General features: G+C 43.6%; 1 protein-coding gene across 2 annotated transcripts in view; it reads right to left on the bottom strand.

The window, feature by feature from the left end:
• ttll12 (tubulin tyrosine ligase-like family, member 12) overlaps positions 1-27,559 on the bottom strand; it is an 85,346-nt gene that overhangs the window by 1,761 nt on the left and 56,026 nt on the right. The window contains exons 8-14 of one of the 2 annotated variants that reach the window (XM_039791863.1): positions 18,784-18,978; positions 18,545-18,656; positions 9,922-10,073; positions 7,892-7,973; positions 3,916-3,984; positions 3,291-3,429; positions 353-521 (exon numbers count right to left, since the gene is read on the bottom strand). In XM_039791863.1, the coding sequence (XP_039647797.1) occupies positions 370-521; positions 3,291-3,429; positions 3,916-3,984; positions 7,892-7,973; positions 9,922-10,073; positions 18,545-18,656; positions 18,784-18,978 (901 nt within the window). In that variant the 3' untranslated portion in view covers positions 353-369. Of the gene's footprint in view, positions 1-27; positions 522-3,290; positions 3,430-3,915; positions 3,985-7,891; positions 7,974-9,921; positions 10,074-18,544; positions 18,657-18,783; positions 18,979-27,559 lie in introns of those variants that run through there. The other variant, XM_039791862.1, reaches the window with a different exon arrangement.

The raw sequence follows: 27,559 nt of genomic DNA, 5'->3' as shown, positions 1-27,559 counted from the left end.
TTTGTCACAGAATCATTTAGGATACAATTCCAGTTTTTTCAAAGCTATTTTTATTGCTTCTCATTTGCACAGAAATGGGTTGGTTTTAATCATTGGGTTCATAACCTAAGCAGTTTTGAGAACAACCTTATAATAATTTCATTAAAATGAAAAAAAGGCAATGATGTTAAGATTTATGAGGAACTGAGCTACAGAGGGGAACAGTTTTATAAGCCCTTAATTAACATCAATTGGCAAGTTAAGATGGTAACCAGTTACAGAGAAAGAGTGTAAAAGTGAAGAAGAAATGTAGGGACCAAAAAAGTATGTGAATAGGTCTCTGTATAAAAAACAGAACTGCAAACACACTGACCAGTGATGTTGAGTTGATCATACAATTTGTGTGACTGGGCAGTGCTCTGGCTCATCCAGGAACAGTGTCTGGAACATATGGTTGTAGAAGGAGGGGTGGTAGAGGCAGGCCCTAGCACAGTCAGGGCTGAAGTTCAACTCCAGGATCTGAGGCTGCATCACTCGCTCACCTGGCCCGGCATCAGAAGGCACACAAATTAGATGGAACGATGATTAGAATGCACAGAACTGATATCTGCAAGACCAGAGCCCCCCCACCCACCCCCAACCATGGCAACAGTTGCAAGGGCTGTGGCTTGGCTCGTCTCCTGTTATTTTATGGTTCCGAAAATAACAAACCCGCGAGACCCATGCTCAATTTGTCGCTGCTCAACAAATGGAAGGAGGAACATTTATTTATTTACGATATGTTATTCATTCACAAAGAAAATTGGTGTCCTTAAAGGTTGGATTTTTCCGATTTTTTTTAATTAAGGCATTAAAGTGATGGTTCGGAGTAATTCACCCTAGGGTCCTTTGCACCATGACCTCAAAAGAGTTACAACAAAAATATTTATTAATTCAATGATTAAATAAGGTAATGTCTCCAAACTTACCTCAATTATTACTTGTCTCCTGCTAGTTATACTACAGCACTTACTTAAAAAAAATAAGTTAAATTAAAAAATATTTTTGTTGCATCTCTTTTCGGTGTTGTAATTTGTAGACGGCCCTAAGCACTCGTCTTACAGCAGCAACAACAACAACAGCAAGAGCAGAAGCCAGCAGGCAAGTGTTATTTACATAAACTTCTGGTGTACTTACAAACTTTACAATCCATCGTTTTATGAGAGCATAACCTATATATACTAGTGTAGACCTTTGGTATCATTTCGGGCATTATTAGTGGGGTCATTTACGAGATACAAACGTGGGTCCATTAGCCCCTGCGCTAAGCTATTCAGCTGATAACGCTACTCTACGCTAATGCTCCCAATGTTAGACCCAGGTGAAAAAAGCTTCTGGGGGGGTGTTTGGCTCGAGGTCATGGTGCAAAGGACCCTAGGGTGAATTGCTCCGAACCATCACTTTAAGATCAATTTCCAAAAGATGATTTTTTTTATTCCTCTTTTTAGTCAACTTTAGCATGGGTTCATAAACTTATGAGCACCACTGTACGTTTATTTGGTTTATTGTCTATTTTGTTAAATGTCTTGATGTCTGGTTGTGTTCATGTTGCGAGCTGTATGTTTTGTATTTTGTAAAAACATTTTTTTTTTAATTGTTAAATCGCAAAAAGATAGTTTCTCGGATGTAACTGCCAGTGTGGGACCATTTAACTAGCTAACCTAGTAACAAGCCAGTCCATTTCCACTTGCTTGAGTGTTATCACACAGTGCAAAAAACAACCATATTTTCCCCAAATCTTAGACCTGCTGCTCTTTTTTGCGGTATGCACTGAAAAGGCAAGTTAGCTCCTAATGAATGGGCAGCCATTCCATATCCAGTCCACATGATACAAGCATGATCTAACCACACAACTCCTCACCCTATCCCAGCCTTTGTTCCAACTGCATGTTAAAAAGCTGAATGTCACAAACTGCACTGCAACCATTAAAAAGAAAGTTGCCAGTCATAGACATAGCTTCAGTGCTTTAGGGTGCAGATTGATATGACATAAGAATGACAGTCTGTACCCAGAGAACCAAAAAAAAGAAACTCAAACACCAAAGATGGGAGGACAAGGAAAATGGACATCAAGGTGTCAACGTAAGGGTAAGTAGGGTGTTGGAGGGACACTGCAGGAGGACAATAATCCTTCACATCACACATTCCGCTGAAGGCACAAAGGAGTTCTTTATGACAATGGAAGTTTCTTACCCCAGGGCAAAGTAAGTAACATACATTACATTATTGAGAACCCCGTTTCCTGCTTGTCGGTCAACGGTTAATGATTGGTTAAAAGGTCCAATGGCATGAAAATTTCACTTTATGAGTTTTTTAACATTAATATGAGTTCCCCCAGCCTGCCTATGGTCCCCCAGTGGCTAGAAATGGTGATAGGTGTAAACCGAGCCCTGGGTATCCTGCTCTGCCTTTGAGAAAATGAAAGCTCAGATGGACCAATCTGGAATCTTCTCCTTATGAGGTCATAAGGAGCAAGGTTACCTCCCCTTTCTCTGCTTTGCCCCCCCAGAGAATTTGGCCCACCCATGAGAGAGAGACATCATGGCTTTCAAACGAGCAAAGTGGCAGTTGGTCAAGACCAAACCCCCACCCTCCACCTTGCCCCCCCCCTCTCTCCTCCTCAATAGCTACAGACACAGAAATGGCACATCCTAAGGAAAGCTCATTGTGGGACTGGCTCTAGTGGCTGTAGTTCTGCACCAAGGTTGAATTTCAGGAAAGAGACTTCAGATACAGTATTAGGGGACCACTAAGGTCTATATAAAAGAGACTTCAGATACAGTATTAGGGGACCACTAAGGCCTATATAAAAGAGACTTCAGATACAGTATTAGGGGACCACTAAGGTCTATATAAAAGAGACTTCAGATACAGTATTAGGGGACCACTAAGGTCTATATAAAAGAGACTTCAGATACAGTATTAGGGGTCCACTAGGATCTATATAAAAGAGACTTCAGATACAGTATTAGGAGACCACTAGGATCTATATAAAAGAGACTTCAGAAACAGTATTAGGAGACCACTAGGGTCTATATAAAAGAGACTTCAGATACAGTATTAGGGGACCACTGGGGTCTATATAAAAGCATCCAAGAGCACCATGTCATGGGACCTTTAAAAAACACTATGAGGAAAAAAAAAAAAAACTAAACACAAGCACTTAACTGCACAGGAGTTTGTGTAACAGCTGAAGGTTTCCTGCAACAAGCTCCAGCACAAAGCTCAGTCCCTCCATCTCCCTTTCTTTCTCTCTAAGAACAAATGCTCACCATTTTGCCCAGTAGTCCACTTCAGCATGAGGTCTACGGCATAGATGGCCCGGGATGATGGGTAGGAACATATACCATACGGAGCCGGTCGAGACGAGGCTGCCTGGAAGAACTCCTTCAACGCGGAAAATATCTCTGCCTGTGAGAGGTAGGGAAAGGAAAGAAGGAAGGAAGGAAAGTGTTAGGAAAGTGCACAACACCACATGACATCCACATGTATGTGTTAGACAAAAAAAAAAATGTGTTTAATGCATCATCACATATAGGACATACAAAGCAGAGCTTGTTGCTGCATTATGGAGTGACTTTTGCTCGGAACTAAAATAAAGACCGATATTGTACTACTCTCACCCACTCTAGACAGCATCATGTTTTCTGATTACCATGACAGAAGTGAAAAGACAACAGAAGAAAAGGACAATTAAAAAAAGGACCTGAACACAAGAAAACACACATTGTGAGGCTTGGGATACACTGGATCGTAAGCAGCCTGATTGACTGAACATAACTGCTCATCCCGACACAGAAAGACATAATAAGAGCTAAAAGGCAGGTATTAATTCCTTTTTCAAGACTGTCCTGGAAAGGTTCCTGCAGTTGAAAAGGGCCAAGAGTTTACACTTACTTCTACCTCCTTCCATGGATACTGTGGGTACTGCTTCTCAAACATGGGGATGAACTCATCGTAGTGCACCTAGAGACAAGAGATTCAAATTCTTATTACCAGACTCATAACAACTGCACCTTCATGAAAACCAAATGCATTCATGTGGTATTCATGTTGTTTGTGCTAAAGCAGAGGATAATATCAATCAATACTTATCCCTTACCCTCATTGTTATACCCATCATTCGATTGCCTTGATTTGATACTTAGCAGTTAAGGGAGACAGGAAACCCAGGGAGAGAAAGAGCAAAACATGCAACAAGGTCTCCAGCCAGAGTCCAACCAGGCAAGTTGCAGTTGTGCAGTACGCACCTTAGACCACAAGTCCACCAGGAGGCAGGATCTGAGCCTGCCGGTTCGGAACGGGGTTGATTGCTTGGCCTGTGGTATTGCTGCTTGCAACTATGTCGTAGAACCGGTCATTCAAGCAACTTCACACTCGACACTGCGCTTTTCTAAGGTCCTGAGAAGTACACCTGCCATAACATAGTTAGCTGTTGGTTCCCCCAACAGCTTGGGGACCAGGCTATTTCCTGGAACAAACATGTAAGTTCCAAAAGCCCAGTCGCTGATGTGATGTTTGAGTTTTATGTTAAATCTCCAATCTCTCGTCATCTGTGTGTGTGTTACACTCCCACCAGCAAACATTCTGACCAGTCGTGGAATGTAACTGTAGCACCTACCAGAGGGGAGAGCTGGTGTGGTGGGTCTGTTGTAAGGTTACCTGCCCGTTTCCTGACTCTGCAATGGTATACAGTAAGTCTTGGATTGAGGGCAGGTCAGCGGCGATGATTTTCTCTGCAGTGCTGATTGTCCACAGTCTGTTCCTGTCCTTTATGGTGGCCGATTCAAACCACACAGCGATGGACGCGCAGAGAACAGACTGGATGGTGTCGATGTTGGACGTCCACTTCATGTCTTGAGAGTTCATGGATCGCCAAAACAAGAAGGAATCCACAGCAAAATCCAGTTCTGTTGAGTATGTTAGTGTGTGTATGTGTGTGTGTGTGTGTGTGGTGGAGGTGGTGGGGGGGGGGCAGTGATGAGGGACTCTTCCTAAAGTCCACTGTCATCGCCATAGTTTTAAGTCTGTTTAGGTCCAGGTTGTTCTGACCACACCAGAGGGCCGGCTGTTCAACATCTGGTCTGTATGCTGAACGTGGATAAGACCAGAGAGATGGTGATTGACTTCAGGAGAAAGGGAACGGCTCCGCAGCCCCTGTGCATTCTGGGTGGAGATGTGGACATGGTTGGGGAGTACAGATACCTGGTTGAACTGGAAAATCAACAGCACTGCTGTTTACAAGAAGGGGATGAGCAGGCTCTATTTCCTGAAGAAGCGGAGATCCTTCAACATGTGCAGCAGAATGTTGGAGATGTTCTACCAGTCTGTCGTGGCGAGCGCTCTGTTTTCCTCAGGCCTCTGCTGTGGGCAGCAGCATCGGAGCCAGCGACCCAAACAGAATGAACAAACTGATCAGGAAGGCTGGCTCCGTTATTGGCTGCAAACAGGAGACATCTGAAGCTGTGGTGGAGACGAGGTCACTAAACAAACGGTTATCTATCATGGATAACCCCGACCACCCTCTCCACCCCCCCCACACTGGTCCAACAGAGTAGCACCTTCTCTAAGAGGCTCCGACAGCTTCGGTGTCACACGGACCGCTACAAGAAATCATTCCTACCACAGGCAATACAACTTTTTAACACCTGATCACTGGGTGCTAGATAAGACTCTTAGACATCACATCTGCACTAAGTGCAACTTGCTCAATAGGTTTATCTACATCTTTATCATTACTAGTTAAGCAGTTGTACATTTTTTATTCCCAACTTGTATATCTGTGTGACTGATATTTTGCTGCTATCTATCCATCCATCTATCTATCCATCCTCGTCAGCATCCCGGATGATGCCGATGACAGATTACTTAGCAGACAAGTCTCCTGAGGTGCAGTCGTTGGTGTAAAGGGAGAAGAGCTTTGGGGAGGACACACATCGCTGATACTTAGTACTGACGGTCCAGATTTGCTGTTGTAGTATCTAAAGACTTATAACTTTGACTTGTCTGTTATAAAGGGTTCAGATGGACATTGCTCCATTTTGCGGATGCATCTGCACATTGTTAACATACCAGAGGGGCTCCCCTAAAGGGAGGGGTGATTCTGTTGCCCCTATTCCATGTGGAGATAGCCGATTGGTCGCTCCTTACTATATAAGGATATTTCTCATGTTACACAAAGCATAGGATATATAATATGTCTCGAGAGCAGAACTTCAGAAAGACCATTTTTGAGATTGGGTTTGTCTGCTCTCCAGACTTCTGCAGGGTCTGTAAATTGATGCTGAATTCTTTGATGTAATAAACTTTTATAATCAGGAACAGTGTCAAGCGGATTTCCTCTCCAACACATCATCACATCATCGCTACTAAAGATACCACACTGTTGTGTGATTTGCTGTTGTGTTGTGGGAATTGCTGTCGTGTTGTGGGAATTGCTGTTGATTAGTTTAGTTTATTAGTTTATAATGTTGTGGACAGTCCCCTTTAATTAACTATACAGTAAAAGGAGCAGCTTTAGCCTCAACGGCAAATTTCCAGCTGTAGTCCCCAGCCAGCTGACAACAGGTATCCTAAAATACAATGGTTAACATATTAAAATGAGTTATGTTACATCTAGCAATGGCATTAAAGCAGTCCATGCAGGTAATACAATACGAAGGAGACAAGAGAAAGGAGAAAATTCTCAGAGGCCGCATTGAAAGCACATAAAAGACGTGTTGTGTGAATTGATGTAGTTTGCACTTCAGGGCCACCATAGGGAAGCCATGGAGAAGAGGTCATAAAAAGGCCAGAGCAGTTATAGACCATCTGCTTATCAGCGAGGCCAAGAGCTTCCCCTTTTCCTTCCCTTGTCTTCCTCTAGCACAATTTCCCCTTTCCTTGCTCAACCACATATTCAACCATCATAAAGAAAGCAAGAGTTACTTAAAACAAACACCTCCACCCCTTGACCAACTGCCACTTTGCTCGTTTGAAAGCCATGATGTCTCTCTCTCATGGGTGGGCCAAATTCTCTGGGAGGGAAAAGCAGAGAAAGGGGAGGTAACCTTGCTCCTTATGACCTCATAAGGAGAAGATTCCAGATCGGCCCATCTGAGCTTTCATTTTCTCAAAGACAGAGCAGGATACCCAGGGCTCGGTTTACACCTATCACCATTTCTAGCCACTGGGGGACCATAGGCAGGCTGGGGGAACTCATATTAATGTTAAAAAAACTCATAAAGTGAAACTGTCATGCATGGACCTTTAAGATAAAACCTCTCTTAATGATGATGCTTGGACAGAGAGAGAATGTATCTTTTCTTGGAACATCTGATGGGTAATTGGAGCAGCTTTGTTATCCTTGTTGCTAGTTCCTCTATTTTTAGGAACGGGGTTCTGCTGATAGAGCCGGTGCAGCCAGCAAGCTATTCATGACCTGCTTTAATCTTCTTTGCAACTTCATTTGTTGACTCCATCAATATATTTTTATTGTTTGACCAGCTCCCATGCAGCAAAGTTTAAACAGCAGGTGCGGTCAGTTCGCAGAGCCCTAAAACCCTGCTGTTATTCAAAGGTTCTTCATATTGAACGTATTGCGTGTCCAAACTCCAAATTTGACATGGCACATCATTGGTTACCCAGCAAAACCTGCCATGGGTAAAGTAGATCAGATGAACGGAACACGGCAAGACATTTGAAAGACACACATCCGGACAGACACACGCTCACAAGCAGAGATTCCTTCCTTTTTAGTTTGATGATCAATTTGGTCCACCGATAAAAAAAAAAGACCCCAGGGAACAGACCGTGTTCTTCTGACCAGAGACATGACCAATAAAAGATGAGCTAGGATGACCTAACAGGAAAAGCAACAATAAAAAAAAGGTACCTGCTTAAGCTCCACACCATCTGCATAGTTCATGACGGTGAAGTGCTTTTGGTAATCATCAAAGCGGTCCAAGGAGAAAGGTCTAGATAGAAGAAGAAACAGACATCAGGTCCAGGCATGAGAAAGAGTTCACTCTCAACATAAAGATAAATACTTTATCATCACTACCAATAAAACAAAACTCTTGCATTTCTGAGATTTTTCAACATCTGTATTGTTCAGAGAGACACTAAAGTCATGGGTCTAAAGATTGCATGTTGGTGGGTTAGTCAGTCCTCCCCTTTTGTTCCAGATTAAAATACCTCGCTACTTTTTGGATGGATTACCATTACGTTTAGCACAGATGTTCATGGCTCGGCAGTTTAATCCCAGGCTCTTGCGGCCACAGTGTCCCTGACACTGAACCCCAAGTAGCTCCCCGGATGCTATAACCTGTCCACTGGTACTGATACTACGATGGGTTAAACTGCAGAAATAAAATGTCACTACATTGTACTGTGGGTATGTGAATATAAAGTTTTTGTTTATTCTCTCATGACCATTCACTGTGTGAGGTGACATCAGACCACAGTGTTATTGAGTATGGCCATCTAGGTTGGATTAGGAATTGTTGATAAAGAGGCCAGGCCATATTTGCCAGGTTGAGCAAAGATCGGCACCATTAGGCCTACAGGGACCACTTCCAGCAAAGCTGTTAGGATCAGGTGTACCTGCGTACGGTCATTTTCACGCAAAACTCGGCATTTATCAATATGGACGTGAGCGGAGGCTACGATCAAATCTCACGTCTGGTCTGAACTCGTGTAAGCAAGTGTTCGAGTCAGTGTGGACTTGCGGTGCAGCATATAATCAGTTTAACAGGAGAAGGAGAAGTCATCGGTTGATCACTTATCGGCAATGGCTCTTTTAGAAGACCTCTATGAGGCGGTACAACAGTGCACATGTACGCACACAGGCCACGGTGGAGTGCTCCATCAGATTGATTAAAGGCAGATAGCTCTGTCATGCATCAGCAGGGGGGGACCCTACTATACACGCCAGAAAAAGTCTGCAACATTGTTTTAGCCTGTGGGGTTCTGCACAACATCGCTCAGGAAAACAAGGTTCCCAATGTAGACCACTGTGGTCTCAGACTACTGTGTGTTTATTTAAATATAGGTACACCTACATGTAGGCCTAAGAGATTACAATGTAAGCCTGTATATTACTATTAGGACTATAGTATACAATATGTCAAGGATATATAAATTAAATGAACTTCAGATGGAGTCCGATTTACTACGGCACACTGTTGACCGCATCAGTGATGTTTTTCCATTCCGCATTCTTTCTACAGCCTTTAATACCAGTTTTCAGGCTGCCAAATAGAACACACATTAGTGCAAATTAACCGGAGATATCAGGATTTCAATCTCCACCTCTGAAAAGTTCCACTTCTTAGCCGGATTACGTCTCGCCATGTCGTAAATTGTAGGTGCGAGGCCTCAAAACCCACAATATATTGGGGCGTGATATTTAATTTACGAATGTTTCCAGCCGCTGCATTTATCAAAGTATGACCATTCTTACGCTCTGATTGGTGTGATACGAGCGTTTCATGAATCACACGTGAAGCCTGTCGTAAGATGATTTCTGTGCTCATATCATAGTTTGGATCCCTAATAAATTAAATTACTTCATCTAGGCCAAATTCATGGGGAAAGCAGCTTTTGTATGATCCTGAAGAAAAATATCTTAGTTATAGTATAATTCAATTCAATTTTATTTATAGTATCAAATCATAATAAGAGTTATCTCGAGACACTTTACAGATAGAGTAGGTCTAGACCATACTCTATAAATTCCAAAACCCCAACAATTACAGTAATTCCCTCAAGAGCAAGCATTAGCAGTGGCTGTTGCGACAGTGGCGAGGAAAAAAGATTACAAAAGGGATTTGTTGGATTTAACTTAATTAGAATTGAATAGAACATCACAACTCATCGCTATTAATGTTTGTATGTGTGTACATGCATGTATGTATGGTGTACCTATTAGCAAAGCGCAACCAGAAGACGTTGTAGGCATAGAGACGCAGGGGCTGCACGGAGCGCAACATCAGCATGTAGCGAATGTCAAACTTCACCATTCCCACCTCCTCTCTGTTGAAGAGCACTGGATCTTCAAGGTACTTACACACAACCTGGAAAACAAAGACACATGCACAAAGTTAGAGGTGACCAACCTTACAAATGATTGATTTGTCTTGAGCAAGTTTTACTTTAAAACTTTTTAGAGTTTTAAGTGTCTTTTAAAAAAAATACTTGAGCTTGTGCATTGTAGGAATTCAGTTCTATTTAGCTGCTGCTGACTGAAAATGCTGATTGTCCAAAAGCAGTTCTTTTTAAATTTAGCTCAGCTAAATTTAAAAAAATGTCACATTGTGATAGTGGCGCAAGACCATGAATGACTTTATACATCAGGCACATATCTGCAAAACAAAGGAAGCTGCCAAAGGTCAATAAATTGTACTTTTGAATGATGGTACATTGACGGTAGCTTCTTGGTTTTTAAATCGAGAAATTTCACAGATTGTAAAGAGTGTTTAATGGTTTTAGCGTATCAGGCCTGCCTGGGACCAGCATGTAGCACGGTAAGATGTCAGATTCATCTGATTGCGGTTTCATCTTATCTCTGTCATGACTTAACATTGCATTAAATTAGATTGCTCCCCCAACGGGTATGTGGACCGGAAGCTTCTCTCTCAACTCGCTCGCACTGAGTCGCTATGCTGGGGAATTTCCACAGGAAATGTAAGAAGGGGGGTGCAATGGGGGCATGCATGCAATATGCCAAGTACACAGGAAGTGAAAGTCCTTCTGCACAGTGTATAAAAGAGCGAGACAGATTCCGAGCTCCGGATGTTCTAGGCCTTCCCACCTTGAGTTTTTGTGTTTTTAACTTGTTTTTTGGGGATTGGCCATATCTTTTAATTTTGTATTCTTTGATTTTTATTAGACTCAAGGGCTGGGCGATATGGTGATATATATCGTCAACACAATATTGTATGCGTTTTTCTATGCTGCTTTCGCAGTGTTAAAAAAAACAGCGGCCAAACTGCGTTGTAGTCATGATTGATTCCAGCTTGGCTAACATCCTCCTCTCCCCCACCTCCTCTATGGTGTCCAGAGGGCAGACCAGAACAGAGCTAGCCCTATTCACCAGTCTACTTAGCCAGTCCCTCTCTGTGCTCCCAGCTCTCCAGCAGGCTACTGCATAAAAGATTGCAGATGCAACCACAGTGTCAAACCAAAGGTTCTTTAACAGCACACCAAAGGACCTCAGTCTCCACAGCAGGTGGAGATGGCTTTGGCCCTTTTCGTACAGGACGTCTGCGTGTTTGGACCAGTCCAGTTTATTGTTGAGGTGACACAGATATTTGTATGTCCCCACCATCTCAATGTCGACACCCTGGATGTTCACCGGTGTGGTCCCGGGCGGCCTCCTGCAAAAGTCAACCACCATCTCCTTTGTCTTGCTGGCGTGGATGTGAAGGTGGTTTGAGTCACACCAGTTGACCATATCACAGATGACCTACAGGTATACTTGGTCGTTCTCCTCGGATACCCGCCCAAAAATGGCAGTATCAGAGAACTTCTGCATGTGACAGCTGCTTGTATTGTGCCTGAAGTCCGCTGTATACCGTGTGAAGAGAAAAGGAGTGAGCGCTGTACCCTGTGGTGCTCCTGTACTGCTCATCACCACATCAGAGACATAGTCCTGGAGCCTCACATACTGTGCTCTGTCAGTGAGGTAGTTAATGGTCCATGTAGACAGGAGGGTGTCAACTCCAGCGCCCAATAGCTTCCCCCAGAGCAGTGATGTTTCATTGAATTGAAAGCACTGGAGAAATAAAAAAAACATGACTCCCCCTCCCCCCACCCCATCATCAGGTGAGAAGTTAAGGCTGAAGTGATTAGTGGGACCACGTAGGAAGTATTCCACAGGACTGTAACTTTCTCCAGACTAAAGGCCCTGACACACCCAGCCGGCGGTCGGCCAACCGTCAACGAGGGCAGTCAAAGGGTGACAGCACAGGTGACAGTCGCCGGCCGTCGGCCCAGGGCCTTTCTTGCCTTGATCTTCTTTAGCTCTTTCTTTATCTGATTGACTATCAGAACGAGACTGCATGAGGGAGTTGTTGGTGTTCCCCGGAGAGAAGGATGGGGGGAGCGATGTGAAACATCCATAAATTAGGAATGGAAAGCAGTGGAGAAGTGTGAATTGGGGTCCGCAGTGGCCAGAAAGGGGAAAGGTTGAGTCATTGACAGGTCTGAAGTGAAAGGGTCTCTCATATCTGAAGATGTCTGCCATATGTGGCATTGTAATTTAATCTTAAACAACACTCATTATCCATCCCTGTGCGGGCTCTTACCATTAAAGACGTTAAATTAAAATATAGGCTACTACGGGACGTAGACCTGAGCCTACCCTACGCTCCTGAACGCAGTATGACTGCACTTCACCACCACATCACTACGCTATGTGAGTAAACCGCATACAATCGATTTGACAGCACTCACAAGTCCGAAGAAGTCACCTTGCTTTTGAGGTAAATACCACCAATACATCTTAAATATAAATTACACGGTTAGTTATGCCACCGAAAAAAAGGCCCCCTGCACCAAATTCATATTTGGCCCTGACAAGTTTCGGTTTTATCACCAAAAAATAGTTGCAGATTTAGAATCAGAAAATATGGCCCTAGCAACAGCTAGTTCTAGCCCGGCGCCTACCAGCTCTACCGAGGCAGAGGACGTTGTGGCTACTACAACCAGTCATCGTGATGTTGCCAACCTCATTTAGGGCGGTGTACAGTGTAGCCAAAGAGAGATTGCCATACGCCAAAATGACGCCGATCATGACATTTAATGAACTTAATGGAGCGACAGTGGGCCCTGCCCATCGCTCCGATCACTCCTGTGCTGCTGCTGTGAAACATATGGCAGATGAGATGAAAAAGAGACTTGTTTCCCATGTCTTGAAACTTGACTCACGTATCAGCATAATGCTGGATGAAAGCACTGTGCATGGACGCTCCTATATACGTTTTTTTGGACATAGTTGAGTTGCAAAAAGGGGATGCAGGATCTCTTTACAATGCGCTAAAAAGGAACTTCATTATTATAGCCACAGACGGAGCAGTTGTCCTTAACAGTATGCATACAGGACTCATTGAAAAACGTAAACAAGACTTCCCTGAACTACAGGGTGTGCATTGCCTGGCACTTTGAAGGTTGTGGCAGGGTTCAATCATTTTTAAATTTTCATTTCAAAGCTTCATAGTCTGTACCAATCCACGAAAAACGCAAGGGAGCTTGAGAAAGCTGCTGTAGAGCTCAACATGCAGATTAAAAAAAAAAAAAAAATCGGCAAAGTCTTAACCATAAGGTGCGTGGCAAGCAGTTTCTGTACTGTTAAAGCTGTGGTGAAGGATTTTCCTGTGTTGGCACAGCACTTTAGAATGGCCAGCGAAGATGGCTCGCGCAACGGTGTGGAGAGGGCCAAGTATGGTGGCCTACTCAAGCATCTGCTATCCACTGGTTTCCTCTCCGATTTGGCAGTAATGAAAGATGCGCAACGTGATCTGCAGGGGCTCTCCTTGAGACTACAGAGAAGGGACATGTCTCTGGTGGATGCCAGCAGACATGTTCACCAAACCAAGGTACTGTCTGCCATGAAAGAAGATGCAGGTAAAACGGAATCCAAGATTGACGCAGGTATAACAAGTGGTCAGTTCAAAGGCGTTGTGCTCAGGGAATCGCAGCCTAAGATCAACAAGCCACAGTTTTATCAGTCCATCCTTGATAATCTCAGAAAACGTCTTCCGGAACTTACTTCCATGTTTTCGATCAGCACTTCTGGCCTGCAGAGAGGTCAGACATAATTCTATTTGGAGAGCGCAAAGTGGGGAGATTCGCAAAACTCCTCGGTGAATCCTCCACCGAGGCTATCGAGGAATTCTGAGATTGGAAGCTTCAAGGTTCTCAGGGGAAGACTCTTAAACTTATCGTCGCGTGCCGCACTGTACTCCCGACCTCAGCGGCGTGTGAGAGGGGTTTCTCGGCTTGCAATGACACAGACGATAAAACTAGGAACAGTCTGCGTGCCCCGAGCCTCACTGCCCTGTTGTTCATAGACTTGAATGGACCTCCTATTGAGAAGTTTAACCCCGTGCCATTTGTCCAGTCACGGATTAAGAGTGGACACCGGACATCAGCATCATGGATTCCTGGATGCAGGCCCCAGCCCGCTGAGAGCAGGGCAGTTTGGTCCGTTTTGTCTCCGTAAAGCCGAGACGACTGAACACCCAGATGTTGTTATCACTATGTGTACATTATAAGACTAGAACGAGAGTTTGGCTATGCAATGACTTTATTATTATTATTAACAGTCCTGCTCCTGGCATCCAAGGTGCTACACAATTATACCCCAACCTACCTCAGTGACCATCTTGAAGTTTACACCCCTGCCCGCTCACTGAGATCCTCCTCAGAAGGCCTACTGCATGTCCCTAATGTGAACCTCAGCACCCTGGGAGAGAGGGCTTTCAGCTACACTGCCCCCAAGCTGTGGAATTCACTGCCAGACCACATCAGACACTGTGACTCAATTACTGACTTTAAAAACAGACTTAAAACATATCTCTTCAAGATGGCTTATGGACTGACTGACTTATTTTTATTTATTTTTTTTATTAGATGAGATGACTATAATTTTAACAATGTTTGATGACAGAAGTGACCTTGGGTGTCACGAAAGGCGCTTTAAATAAAATGTATTATTATTATTATTATTATTATTATTATAATTTCTGCCAGTTAGTGCATTTTCCCTGTGTATAAGTTAAAGACTATGTGCATTATTGTGTTTGACACTGAGGATATCTGAGACGGGGGTCTAACTCAAATGAGAAATTGAGAATGACACTCAAGACTAAATCGTTGGGTCTATTTCTTTGTATTGCGAAATTGAAGTGAAATATAGACTATTACAATCAATAATATGTTGAAATTAATTAAAAGGAATCCATTTCTGTAAAAAAAAATCTCTATGTCTGTTGTGTGCGTGTGTCAAGTTATAGCCTAGGCCTACTGTGCGCATATACTGCACAAAAGCGCCTAGGCTATTTAATTGTATAGCCTTGTTAGGCTATGTGTGGGATGTGCCAACTTTCTTTTATGAGATAGAGAGACCCCCTTAAAGACAAAAGATCATTCGAGCACTGCCCCAGATCTAGAGTCTTTTTTTTGTTCAGCAGGGCTTTGAGCTCAGGAGTCACCCAAGGTTTTTTGTTGGAGAAATACTGATCCTTCTTCTTAGGCACGGTGTTCTCCACACAGGAATTAATATAGTCAGTAAAACAGTGAGTGAGACTGTCAATGTCCTCCCCATGTGACCGACAGAGCATTTCCCAGTCCGTGGTCTCTCAGTGCTTTACTGGCCTCCTCAGACCGTTTCCTCACATTCCTTACTCACCAGAGGTGTGTAATACCCCTTTCACACCAATGGCTCAATCAGGGTATAACCCAGGTCCACTGTGTGTTTGAATGGGTTTGAAAACAAAGGTTTTCACAGGCAGCTACAACAACAGCAAAGAGGAGCGGTTCAATTCATTTCCCAACAGTCCGCTGGCAGTGGGTGCCCGGATGTTCACTAGTCTGCCTATTGCAGAGCGGTAGCGGAGTTTTACAGGTAAAACTACTTCTACCTCAGGATTTCCTGCGCGGGGGCGTGTCTCATAACTCTGTGTTTCATTGAGCCGCCATTGCCTGGGTAGGAAATCCATTCCACACCCCCCAATTATTACTGATTAGATTCGACAATTTTCTACAAACTTTTTCCCTCCTATGTATTACTTTGGCCACTTGACTCTAAAACTAGACTAAAATGTCATCAGTTTTCATCGACTAAAACTAGACTAAAATAGTCATGGATTATTCTGACTAAAATGCCCATACACTGCTTGATAGCGCGAATATCTCTCTTTATTCCCCTCTGTCTTTTTTAAAAATGACTCTCGAAGCCGACAGGAAAGCCAAACTATTATTTTAATGAAATCAAACAAAGAAAAATGTTCTCCCCTCGTCTTAATATAGTCGAAAATCGATACAAGTGTAGATTATTATATGCTAAAAAGTTACAGGTGTGATACAGAAATAAATAGACCAACATCTCCGTAAGAGATTATGATTGATAGTGTTTTGTGCTCATTGCAATAGAGCGTGCAGTCATAAGCCGCTTTCCGACCGGAGGGATTTTTGCAGTTCCTAGAACATAACGTTCCTACAACCCTTTTTTTCTCTTGTTCCGACTGGACCAATTTGGGGATTTTTAAGTTCCTCTCACTGCAGTTCCTGTAACTCTTTCAGCTCCTACTTCAGGGCAGGGTCTTTTCGCTGTTCCCTTTTCAGCATAGGGACCTATAGGTCAACGAGGGTCGGGTTTCCGGTACAGACAGACCAACAACGGGACAATTTTAACAATTTTCGCCATCTTATTCATCACCAAATTCACTTCTGACAACGTTTTAGGCGAGAAATGAACTGTTTAGATTTCAAATATAGGTAGTCTTGCGAAAATTTATGCCGAATTGACAATTTGCTGCAAAGGAGTTGAGAAGCTCCATAAAGTGAGGCGACAGTCGGCAGGCGCCTTCCGGGGCTGCTAGCTCGTCGCTCAGACAGTCCTGCTCAGAGACTGGACTCATTAACGGGAACCTGTTAACGGTCTTATCAGTTAGAGTTAAACCCTTATCAGACAACCCTGGCCCAACCCTGGTCAGCGGTGTGAAAGAAGTAAGCAGGCAGAAGATGTACCAGGTTGTAATCTGAGGGGCCCAGCAGGGGGGGGGGAAGCTGTATGCATCCTTTGTGTTTGCATACAGCAGATCCAATGTTGTAATGTCCCTGGTGTGACATTTGGCAAACTGGGTGAGGGTGGGGGTTGTTGAGGAAAGGGAAGCATGACTAAAGTCTCTGGAGATGAGGAGGGACTGGGGGGTGCGATGTCTGCAGCTGTGACATCGGTATAGTGGTTTTCAATGTGGACCTTGTTCAAAGTTGTTGTGTGAAACAAATTCTCCCTTTACTGCATTTTCACAAATAGAATAAAGTTTTCACAAATCTGAAACTGTGATTTTAAGACTCTTTAGCCTCTCTTGGATAATTTAGTCCAGATTTGACAAGTCTAGGTGTAGTGTTTTGGATCTGGACCTGGTCTAATGTGGTCTACATTTGAAAAGAACTGTGAAATATCCCTTTATTGCGTTCTCATGAAGACAATAAAGCTTTCACAAATCTAAAAGTGTGTTTTAAACATAATCAATATTTACCTTAATGACAATACAGTAAGAGTAGAGCCCGACCGATAAAGGATTTTTAGGGTCGATATTGATACAAATATTTGGCAATTTAAAAATCCGATATTCCTTGGGAACCCAGAGGTGATCTCAGGCTGGATGAGATATATCCTCGCTCCAGTGCGTTCTGGTCCAACCAACTGGCCTCTTACCAGTTAGACGTGCCCATGAGGCATCCTGATTAGATGCCGGAACCATTACAACTGGACACTTTTGACGCAAAAGGAGCAGCTGCTCTTTTCCGAGCTTCCTCTGGATGTCTAAGCCCCTCACCCTATCTATAAGGCTGAGCCAAGCCACCCTAAGAAGAAGACTTATTTGAATGCAGTACTCCCTAATGATTATTATAAGGGTGCTGAGGTGATGCGTTACTTTGTTCCTTCAGTAACTTTTTCATACACTGCACCCACAGTCATCACTAAACCTTTTGTCTCCGTTTCCTCTGGCCATGAGATTATCTGTTTCTATGTTAAGTATTTCCCGGGAGAATGCAGTACTCCCTAATTTTGTCTTATCATTTACAGACCAGATGGCACTCTCACAGTCCAGAAGGAACAGAGACAGTGAGGTCAGCCATGACAAAGTATATTAACATCCTATTTTATTCTGATCATTCTACAACTTGTACTTAAGCTTTATCTGAACCATCTATATAACTTTGTACTTATGATTTGGCATAAAAGAGACGCATCTCTGGAAACATCTGGAAAACCCCCTTCCCAAAACAGAGATGTCTTTGTTGGCTTGATTCCAAAAGGATGATTGTCATTAGTCAATTATTGCTCCCAACCCCCACCTTATGTTACACAAATTAGAGGACATATATACCATGTTTTAACAGCAGAACTTCAGAGTGACCATTGGAGAATTGGGAAACTGTCGCTCTCTGGGCTTTGCAGGGCTTGTAAATTGATGCTGAATTCTTTGATGTAATAAAACCTTTATAATCAAGAACAGTGTCTACGGATTCCTCTTCATACAACTTCACAGCATCGCTACCAAAAAACACCACAACCTCTACTAATATTCTACAGAATATATTCTACAGTACCAACGGTACAAAATGTCACATTCAGTAATTCATGGTTTCAAGGTAGATGGTGAACATTGACTAACTCATTTTAAAAAAGGTAAATAAGGAAGTCCTGGTTTCCTGAACTGAAGGTGCATTTGCGATGCTATACATTTTCTAAGGAAAGCTGGATTAATGGTGTCAGTTTGTGTGTGTGTGTGTGTGTGTGTGTGTACGGTACCTTTGGTGTACTCTCTCGTTGTCTGATTATGTAGTCTAGGTTGTTGGTAATGTGTGTGTCCAGTCCACGGGCCAAGTTCCACGGCTTACAGATCCAGTGGTTATCTTCTTCCCTGAAACATACACCAATACATCTTTTATCCTGTTTAGTGTAGATTAGATCATAAACAGCAGCAAAATGTTTTTTTTTTTGGTAATATTAATGTGTTTAAAAAAAAATAGAAAAAAGGAAATGTTAACCTTTGTTGTCTCAGTTGATAACACTTGATGAACTGTGGGAGCTCTGACTGGAGGTTGAAGGTCTTTGGCAGCCAATCAGGTTGTGGGCCCCCTTTCACTCTGCGGGCCACAGCAGCCATGCAGTCCTTCACAGTGATGACGCTCTCACAGGGAAACTGGTTCAGCATCACATGAGGTTGTTCCTCGCTTAGCTTTCTGTCAGAGAGGAGGATGACATTTCTTTTGAAATAAACTTCCCAAGGCTGAAATCCGGTGAACCTAAGGCTGTGTCCACGTTACACTGGCTAAATTTTAAAAAGGCCCTTTTCGTGCATTTCCAGTTGTTTTTGTAGAGACCTCTGTCCACAATGACACGGCTAAATCTCTTCTTCTTCATCTACTTCTCAGTTGCCAAACAACAAAACTGCATCACAGCCAGCGTCTGGTGAGGAGTGTGAACGACGGCCCAGCTGACTAGGGGTGCTGACCCAGTGAAGCGACCCGGCGTTTTGCCGCAGGGTTGCGCGACAGCAGGAGTATAACTCAAACAGCCCATTTTTTTGACATTCTGTCGTGTTTTTAACCCCCAATGTAGCACAGGTACACTTTATATGGCGCAATTATGTTTTTCCGTCAGATCGTTTTTATGATTTTCACATTTCCTACTGCAATTGAAGGCAGCTTCATTTCACAGAGACAGAGCGACACAGCTAAAGCGCGACAGGTTCAAGGAGTGTAAGAAATAAGCTTTGTGAGAGCGAGATGAGATTCCGAATCCCGTATGCTGCCAAACTTAAAATCGAAGCCAAGGCTGGAGTTCGTACATTTTAATGACCCCTGAAGGCGATGGCATTCATAGACAATATGGTGCGATTTGTCGGCGAGGGACTTCTAATGATGTGCAGCCTCTGCTGACGGCTGTGTTGCCTTTTTTCCTCGGCTCTCATGGGACCGACTGGTGCTTATGTGAGACACTGGCTGGGATCCTACTTGAACATCTTTCCTTTTGTATTACTGTGGTTGGACTTTTTTTTCTTTTTTGGTAGCAGTTCACGGAGACGGAGCGTGTGAAGTGAGAACGGATTACGGGCCGAAAAGACACACTTTTTAAAGGCAGTAAAACTGTGCATTGTTCAGGTGCATGTAGGGCTGGGCAATATGGAGTAAATCAGATATCACGATATTCTTTATCAAACATCTTTTTATTAAAGCATACGATTTAACATACATTCCATTTATACAGTCTGAGAGTCTTTTTTTATATAACTAATTCAAAAACCAAATAAGCTGTAAACATAAAGTGGTACAACAATAAACAAAGATAAAGCAAAACAAGACAAGTAGTAACAACACAAAATGAATAAAAGAATACCACCAGGCTGACTACGATTCACCACTCTATCCCGACCCCCTGTCCGCCCGATTAACCCCTCCCCATGTATCTCGACCCATCCACCCTCCCTCGCAGAGACCCTCACTCTAAAACCAAAACAGTTGTCATATATCGTGTGCTAGGATGTGGACTGTTGTACTGGATTTGTAGTTTTGAGGTTTGGTTTCCATGTTTTATGGAATAATTTGAGCCTGTCTTTTAGTGTATACCTTATCCTTTCCAAATGAAGTGTGTTAATTAAATCCTCTAACCACATCTTAGAGGTAGGTACAGTTGTGCACTTCCATAAGATGAGGATTAATTTCTTTGCTATTATTAAACAATAAGAGAGAAAACGCTGTTGTGCCACACTCAGTTTCCAGACACACAGGTCTCTGATATTCCAAGAATGATTAACAGAGGTTCAGGTTTGATTGAAGTATTTATGACCTCAGACATAATGTTACATATATCGATCCAGAACAATTGGACCCTTGGGCATAGAGCGAAACTATGGAGAAGTGTTGCTACGGCAGAGTGGCACTTATCACACCTAGGTGACACCTCTGGGTATATGTTATGTAGTTTCTCCTTTGAGTAATGAAGCCTATGTATAATTTTAAATTGGACGAAACAGTGTCTGGCGTTATCTGAACAATTATGTATGTTTTCAAGACTCTCTTTCCATAAATCATCTGGGATGGATACACCAAGTTCCTCTTCCCATTTATAATTTTCAGTCGATGGGGAACTTATTAATAAGAGATCATTATAGATGCGGGACATCAATTTACTTTCGTTAGGAGACAATTTCAGACAGTCATCTATTTTCGATTGTGATTCAGTCTCAAATTCTCTTAAGTATTTCCGAACGTAGTCCCTAACTTGTAAGTAACGGAAGAAGTTATTATTCCCCAGCTCGTACTTCCTCTGTAGTTGTTTAAATGAAGCAAAGACACCTCCCACGTATAAGTCACCAATACATTGGATACCCCTCTCACTCCACCTAGAAAAGGCTCCATCCAGAATGGAGGGGGCAAATGTGGGGTTCTTAGCGATGGGTAACAGAAGAGAGATTGGTTTAAGATTGAAGGTGGTCTTGATTTGTTTCCAGGTACGGGTCATGCTATGTATGATGGGATTATTGTTATACAGGGTCTTATTAACCGCAGCCGGAGCCAGTAGGACCGCGGCCATAGAATATGGGTGGCAGTCCTCCCGCTCCAGCATTAGCCAATCAGACATTGGTATTGATGTGTCTAACCAAAAGGTAAACATCTTAATCGCCGAGGCCCAGTAATATAGCAAAAAGTCTGGGAGTGCTAATCCCCCCTTTGGTTTTGGCCTACAGAGATGTTTTTTGCCTATTCTGTGAACCTTGTATCCCCACAGAAAAGGAACTATTAGAGAATCGAGGTGCTTAAAAAAGGATTTTTTTAGAAGAATTGGGATGTTTTGAAATAAATATAACAATTGCGGGAGGAAAATCATCTTAATAGCATTAATTCTCCCAATTAAAGAAATTGGGAGCGTGTCCCAGAATGATATTCTAGTCTGTAAACGCTCTATTAGGGGGGGGGAAGTTTGCCTGGAATAGAGAGGAGTACTGCTTTGTCACTTCTATCCCCAGATAGGTAAATTTGTCTGGAGAGACTGTGAATGGAAAGTGATCCAGGTGTGTTAAGTCACTCATATGGACCGGCATTAAAACACTTTTAGTCCAATTGATCCGATAACCCGAAAAAGTCCCAAACAGGTTGATCTTGTCCAAAAGATTTGGGATAGTGATTTGAGGCTGCGTTATATATAAAAGGATGTCATCTGCGTATAATGATATCTTATTATTCGTGTCTTTGGTGGAGTATCCATAAATCTGGGGTTCTATTCTGATACATTGGGCTAGTGGCTCGATAGCCAGAGCAAAAATTAAAGGGGATAGTGGACATCCCTGCCTTGTCCCTCTGTGTAATCTAAACGGGGAGGATATTGTCCGGTTTGTTAGGATTTGAGCCGTGGGATTTTTATAAATGAGTTTAATTAGTGACAGGAACTTATTTCCGAAATTGAACCTATTGAGAACTTCAAATAAGTAACACCACTCAATCTGGTCAAATGCCTTCTCGGCATCAAGTGCAAGTATGACAAGATCAGTAGGTGGACCTCTCTTTGTATATATAATATTGAAGAGACGTCTAAGATTGAAAGTAGCACTCCTATATGGTATGAAACCTGTCTGGTCCATATGAACTAGCTTTCCCAATAGAGGATTCAGCCTGTTGGCCAGTATCTTAGCAAATAATTTCCCATCGACATTGAGGAGGGAGATAGGACGATAAGCGCCTACTTCCTGTGAGTCCTTCCCTTTTTTGTGAATTAATGTGATCACAGCCTCAGTTAGGGTGGGGGGTAAGTTACCCTGTATCTGGGCATGTTCATATAATTTCAATAGGTAAGGGGATAGGTTTTCACTAAATGTTTTGTATAATTCTCCTGGAAGTCCATCAGGACCAGGTGTCTTATTACTCTTTAGGGAGACAATGGTGCTCTGAACCTCTGCAATTGTGAGGTCAGAATTCAAAGAATCACAGTCTTCCTCACTCAGTCTGGGAAGCTCACATTTGTCTAAAAATGCATTAATAGTTACAGAGTCTGAAGTGGTCTTTGAAGTATACAAATCAGTATAAAATTCAAGAAACCTGTCATTAATATCTTTAGGCTTTGTAAGTATTGTATTATTGTGAGCTTTTATCTTGTGTATCGTTCTGTCATTATCCATTTTTCTGAGTTGTCTAGCTAGTAATTTGTGTGGTTTGTCACCAAATTCAAAATATCTTTGCCTAGTATAGAGGAATGCTTTACTTAGTTTTGCAGAGATGATTTTGTTATATTCATATTTAAGTGTTGCTATTTTCGTGTGCAATATAATAGAGGGGGACTGTGCATTGTCTATGTCAAGTAATTTAATTTGATTTTCTAATTCTTTTAATTTGGTCTTATTTTCTTTTCGCCTAGAAGCTTCGAACGAGATGATACTGCCTCTTATGTAAGCCTTGAATGCTTTCCAGAGGATGGAGGGAGAGGTATCAGGGTTGTCATTTATTTCAAAGTACAGAGAAATATGGTCTTTTAAGTATTCGCAAAATTTATTTTCAGTGAGTAAGTGCGAGTTCAGTTTCCAAGAGGTGTGTGGCTTATCTAGGTGATCTAAACACAACGAAAAGGTGAGTGGGCAGTGATCCGAAATCACAATACTGTGATATTTAGCATTCAATGTAGACGGTATAAGTCTGGCATCTACCAGGAAGTAGTCTATCCTACTGTAGGAGTTGTGTACAGGTGAATAAAATGAATAGTCCCTACCTGAAGGGTTCATCGCTCTCCATATATCTAGTACATTCGTGTTATTGATGAACGTATTTAAAAATTCACTAGAGGCATTTCTTGGTAGTCTCTTCGTGGAGGACCTATCAAGATATGTGTCGAGGACAGTATTAAAGTCGCCCCCTATTATCAAGTGTGTTTGTGAGATGTCTGGTATCAGTGAAAAAACCTTCTGAAAGAATATGGGGTTGTCTATGTTGGGAGCATATAAATTTACTAGAGTGAGGGAGATGTTGTGGATTTCACCCATTACTATAAGGTAACGGCCCTCTTTGTCAGTGATTGTTTTTTTCTGTAAAAAGGGTACACCTTTTCTCAGTAGAATGGCCGCACCTCTTGCTTTGGATGAAAAGTTAGAGTGGTAAACTTCCCCTATCCAATTCGCTTTTAACCTGCCATGTGAGCCACTCTTCAAGTGAGTTTCCTGTAAAAACATAATGTCTGAGGTCAGTGACTTTAGGTGGGTCAGAACTTTACATCTCTTGACTGGGTTATTTACTCCACGTACATTCCAGCTGGAAAATGTGAGACCCTTCATCCCTCTGCTGTCACTGTTTAAACTATCATACATCAGGAATCTGTGATCAGTACAGTATCCATAGCAGTACAGCTGTCAACGTGTAAGATTTGAGTGAAAGGTCTTCCTATCCCTCCCCTCCCCTCTACCCCAGATCGTCCCAAAACCGTTATCAAGGTCAGCCCAGTCCCCATAGTAACAAATAAAAACAAAACTACTCTAGCCAATTCAAAGTGAATGTGGCGCAAGCCTTCTTAAGGAAGTAAGTACAGATAAACCAGTAACTTAAGTCACTTCCCCACACCTTCTGGTGGCCTGATCCTAACACCTATCTGTGATCCCATAGCTTGGTAACTTACACAACATTTTTAAGTGGTTTAGTGAAGAGAAGAAAATAAAATTAGAGTGCCATAGTGATATAGTATCATGGGCATATATACATACATATATATACATAAACATATATATATAATAATAATAATAATAATAATAATAATAATAAATTGAATTTATATAGCGCTTTTCATGGACTCAAAGTCGCTTTACAGGGCAGGGTAGATTATAAAAACATAACAAAACAAAACGAGCAAACAAAACAAGTAGAACAAAACAAGATACAGATGAAAAGGGAGGGGGCAGGTGGACTATGGGTAGCCTGAGGTGAAGAGATGGGTCTTGGGCGGGACTGGAAGATGGTGAGGGACTCAGAGGTGCGGATCTCTTGGGGGAGGGAGTTCCAGAGCCTGGGAGCTGCTCTGGAGAAGGCTCTGTCCCCAAAACAGCAGGTTGGACTTTTGGATGGAGAGGAGACCGGCTGAGGTGGATCTGAGGGACCGTGAGGGTTGGTAGGGGAGAGGAGGTCAGTGGGGTATGAGGGGGCCAGATGGTGGAGGGCTTTGTAGGTGAGGACCAGGATTTTGTAGGTGATCCGGTTGGGAAATAGGAAGCCAGTGGAGTTGTTTTAGGACTGGAGTGATGTGGTGCCAGGATTTGGAGCAGGTAATGAGGCGGGGCTGAGTTCTGGACCAGTTGGAGTCGGTTGATGTTGGTAGAGCTGATGCCGAGGAGAAGTGAGTTGCAGTAGTCCAGTCGGGAGGAGATGAAGGCGTGAATGAGTCTTTCAGCAGCCGGGGGGTGTGAGAGAGGGTCTGATTTTTGCGCGATGTTGCGGAGGTGAAAGAAGGAGGTTTTAATAACTTGACGGATGTGAGGCTCAAGGGAGAGGGTGGAATCAAAGATAGCGCCAAGGTTGCGGGCCTGGGGAGATGGGGAGACAATGATGCCGTCAATGGTGATAGTAGGGTTATTGGTTTTGCTGAGTGTGGATTTGGAGCCGATCAGAAGGAATTCTGTTTTGTCGCTGTTGAGTTTGAGGAAGTTGTGTTGCATCCAGGTTTTAATAGCTGACAGACAGGAGTTGGATGTGGGAGGGGGAGGATTGTGGGGGATTTGGTGCTGAGGTAGATCTGGGTGTCGTCAGCATCGCAGTGGAAGTCCAGGTTGAAGTGGCGGAGTATCTGACCAAGAGGGAGGATGTAGATAATGAAGAGGAGGGGCCAAGTGCGGAGCCTTGGGGAACACCTTGAGTGACTGTGGCTGTGGCAGAGGTGTGGTTGTGGAAGAGAGATGAAATGGGATCTGTTGGAAAGGTAGGAGTGGAGCCAGCTGAGTGCAGTACCTTCGATACCGAGGTCGTTGAGTCTGGTGAGCAGGATGTTATGGCTCACAGTATCGGGGGCTGCACTCAGGTCGAGGAGGATGAGGATGTTGAGGGAACCGGTGTCAGCAAAGGTGGGAGGTCGTTGAGGACTTTGAGGAGAGCGGTTTCTGTGCTGTGTAGGGGGCAACCAGATTGGAGAGGTTCGAATAGGTTATTGGCATGAAGATGGGTTTGTAGTTGTGAGGCGACTATGCGTTCCAGGGTTTTAGACAGAAAGGGGAGGTTGGATATTGGGCGTAGTTGTTGAGAGAGGAGGGATCCAGACCAGGTTTTTAAGGATTGGGGTGACAGCGGCAGTTTTGAAAGCAGAGGGACAGTTCCAAGGGACAGTGAGGAGTTGAAGAGGTTAGTGAGGTAGGGGCATAGGACCGGGTGGCAGGACTTCAGAAGTGGAGTAGGGAGGGGGTCAAGGGAGCAGGTAGTGGGTTTGGAAGAGCTGATGAGTTTGGAGATTTCAGGAGGAGTGACTGGGTCAAACTGGGAGAGGAGGAAGTGTAGAGGAAGGGTCGGGAGGTCTGGAGGGATGGGGAGAGGAGGGTCCAAGGTAGGTGCTGGAGTAGATCCTGGGAGGTCAGATACAGGGGATAGAGATTTGTAAATGAGATTGATTTTGTCAGTGAAAAAGTGGAGGAATGAGTTGCAGAGATCCTGGGTAGAGGTAAGGAGGCTGTTGGTCCGAGGCTTGATGAGGTTGTTCAATGTGGAGAAGAGGGTTCTGGGGTTTTTGGCGGCAGGGGCGGTGAGGATGGTGGAGAGGTAGGCAGATTTGGCAGCAATGAGGGGCATCTTTGTAGGCGATGAGATGGGATTTATAGGCTTCATGATGGACTGTGAGGGATGATTTCTTTGTCAGACGTTCAAGTTGGCTGCCAGTTTGTTTCATTTTCCGAGTGCAGGTGTGTACCAGGGTGAAGAGGTGTTAAAAGTGACGAAGTTTTGTTTTTGAGGGGGCCAGGGTGTTGAGGGAGGTAGACAAGGTGGAGTTGAGGTGGTCTGTGAGGTCATCGGGTGAGGTGAGGGTGAGTCCAGGTGGAGAGTGGTGGAGAGCAGGTCAGAGAGATGGTGGGGATTGATAGATTTGAGGTTGCGGAAGGTGATTTCTCTGAGGGGCGGCGTGGGGTTGGAGAAGGGATGGTGAACCGTATCAGTTTGTGATCAGAGAGGGGAAAGAGGCATGGATGGAAATTGCGAGCACTGGTTGGTTGGTGGAGCAGACCAGGTTGAGGATGTGTCCCTTTTATGGGTGGGGAATGTGACATGTTGGGTGAGAGAGAAGTTATCCAGTAAAATGTTGAATTCTGATGAGAGCTTGTAGGTGGGGGGAGTCCATGTGGATGTTTAAGTCACCGAGTAGCAGCAGAACGTGAAAAAAGAGAGATGAGGCTAGTGTGAGGAGTTCAGTAAAATCAGAGAGGAAGGAGGGATTTGGTTTAGGTGGCCGGTAAATGAGGATGACTGTCATGGAGGAAAGAGTTTTGAAGGCGAGATATTCAAACGATGATACTGAGGGGAGGGTGAGTTATGTGATCCGGAAGTTCTGATTGAAAATGACGGTGAGGCCATCTCCACGGTGGGAGGGGCGGGGATTGCAGATGTAGTTGTAGCCAGGGGGGGATGCTTGGTTGAGGGAGAAGAAGTCATTGGGTTGTTGCCAGGTTTCGGTGAGCAGAAGGAAGTCAAGAGTGTTGTCGTGGATTAGTTCATGGAGGGCAGGGGCTTTATTGTTGAGCGATCGGGTGTTGAGGAGGGCAAAGTTGGCGTGGTGAGAGGGTGGTGGGATGGGGGCAGGCTGGAGAATCTGAGGTTG

This window comes from Perca fluviatilis, chromosome 23, assembly GCF_010015445.1.
Source record: "Perca fluviatilis chromosome 23, GENO_Pfluv_1.0, whole genome shotgun sequence".
NCBI classification, from domain to species: Eukaryota; Metazoa; Chordata; class Actinopteri; order Perciformes; family Percidae; genus Perca; species Perca fluviatilis.
This window is presented reverse-complemented; position numbering and strand designations above follow the sequence as displayed.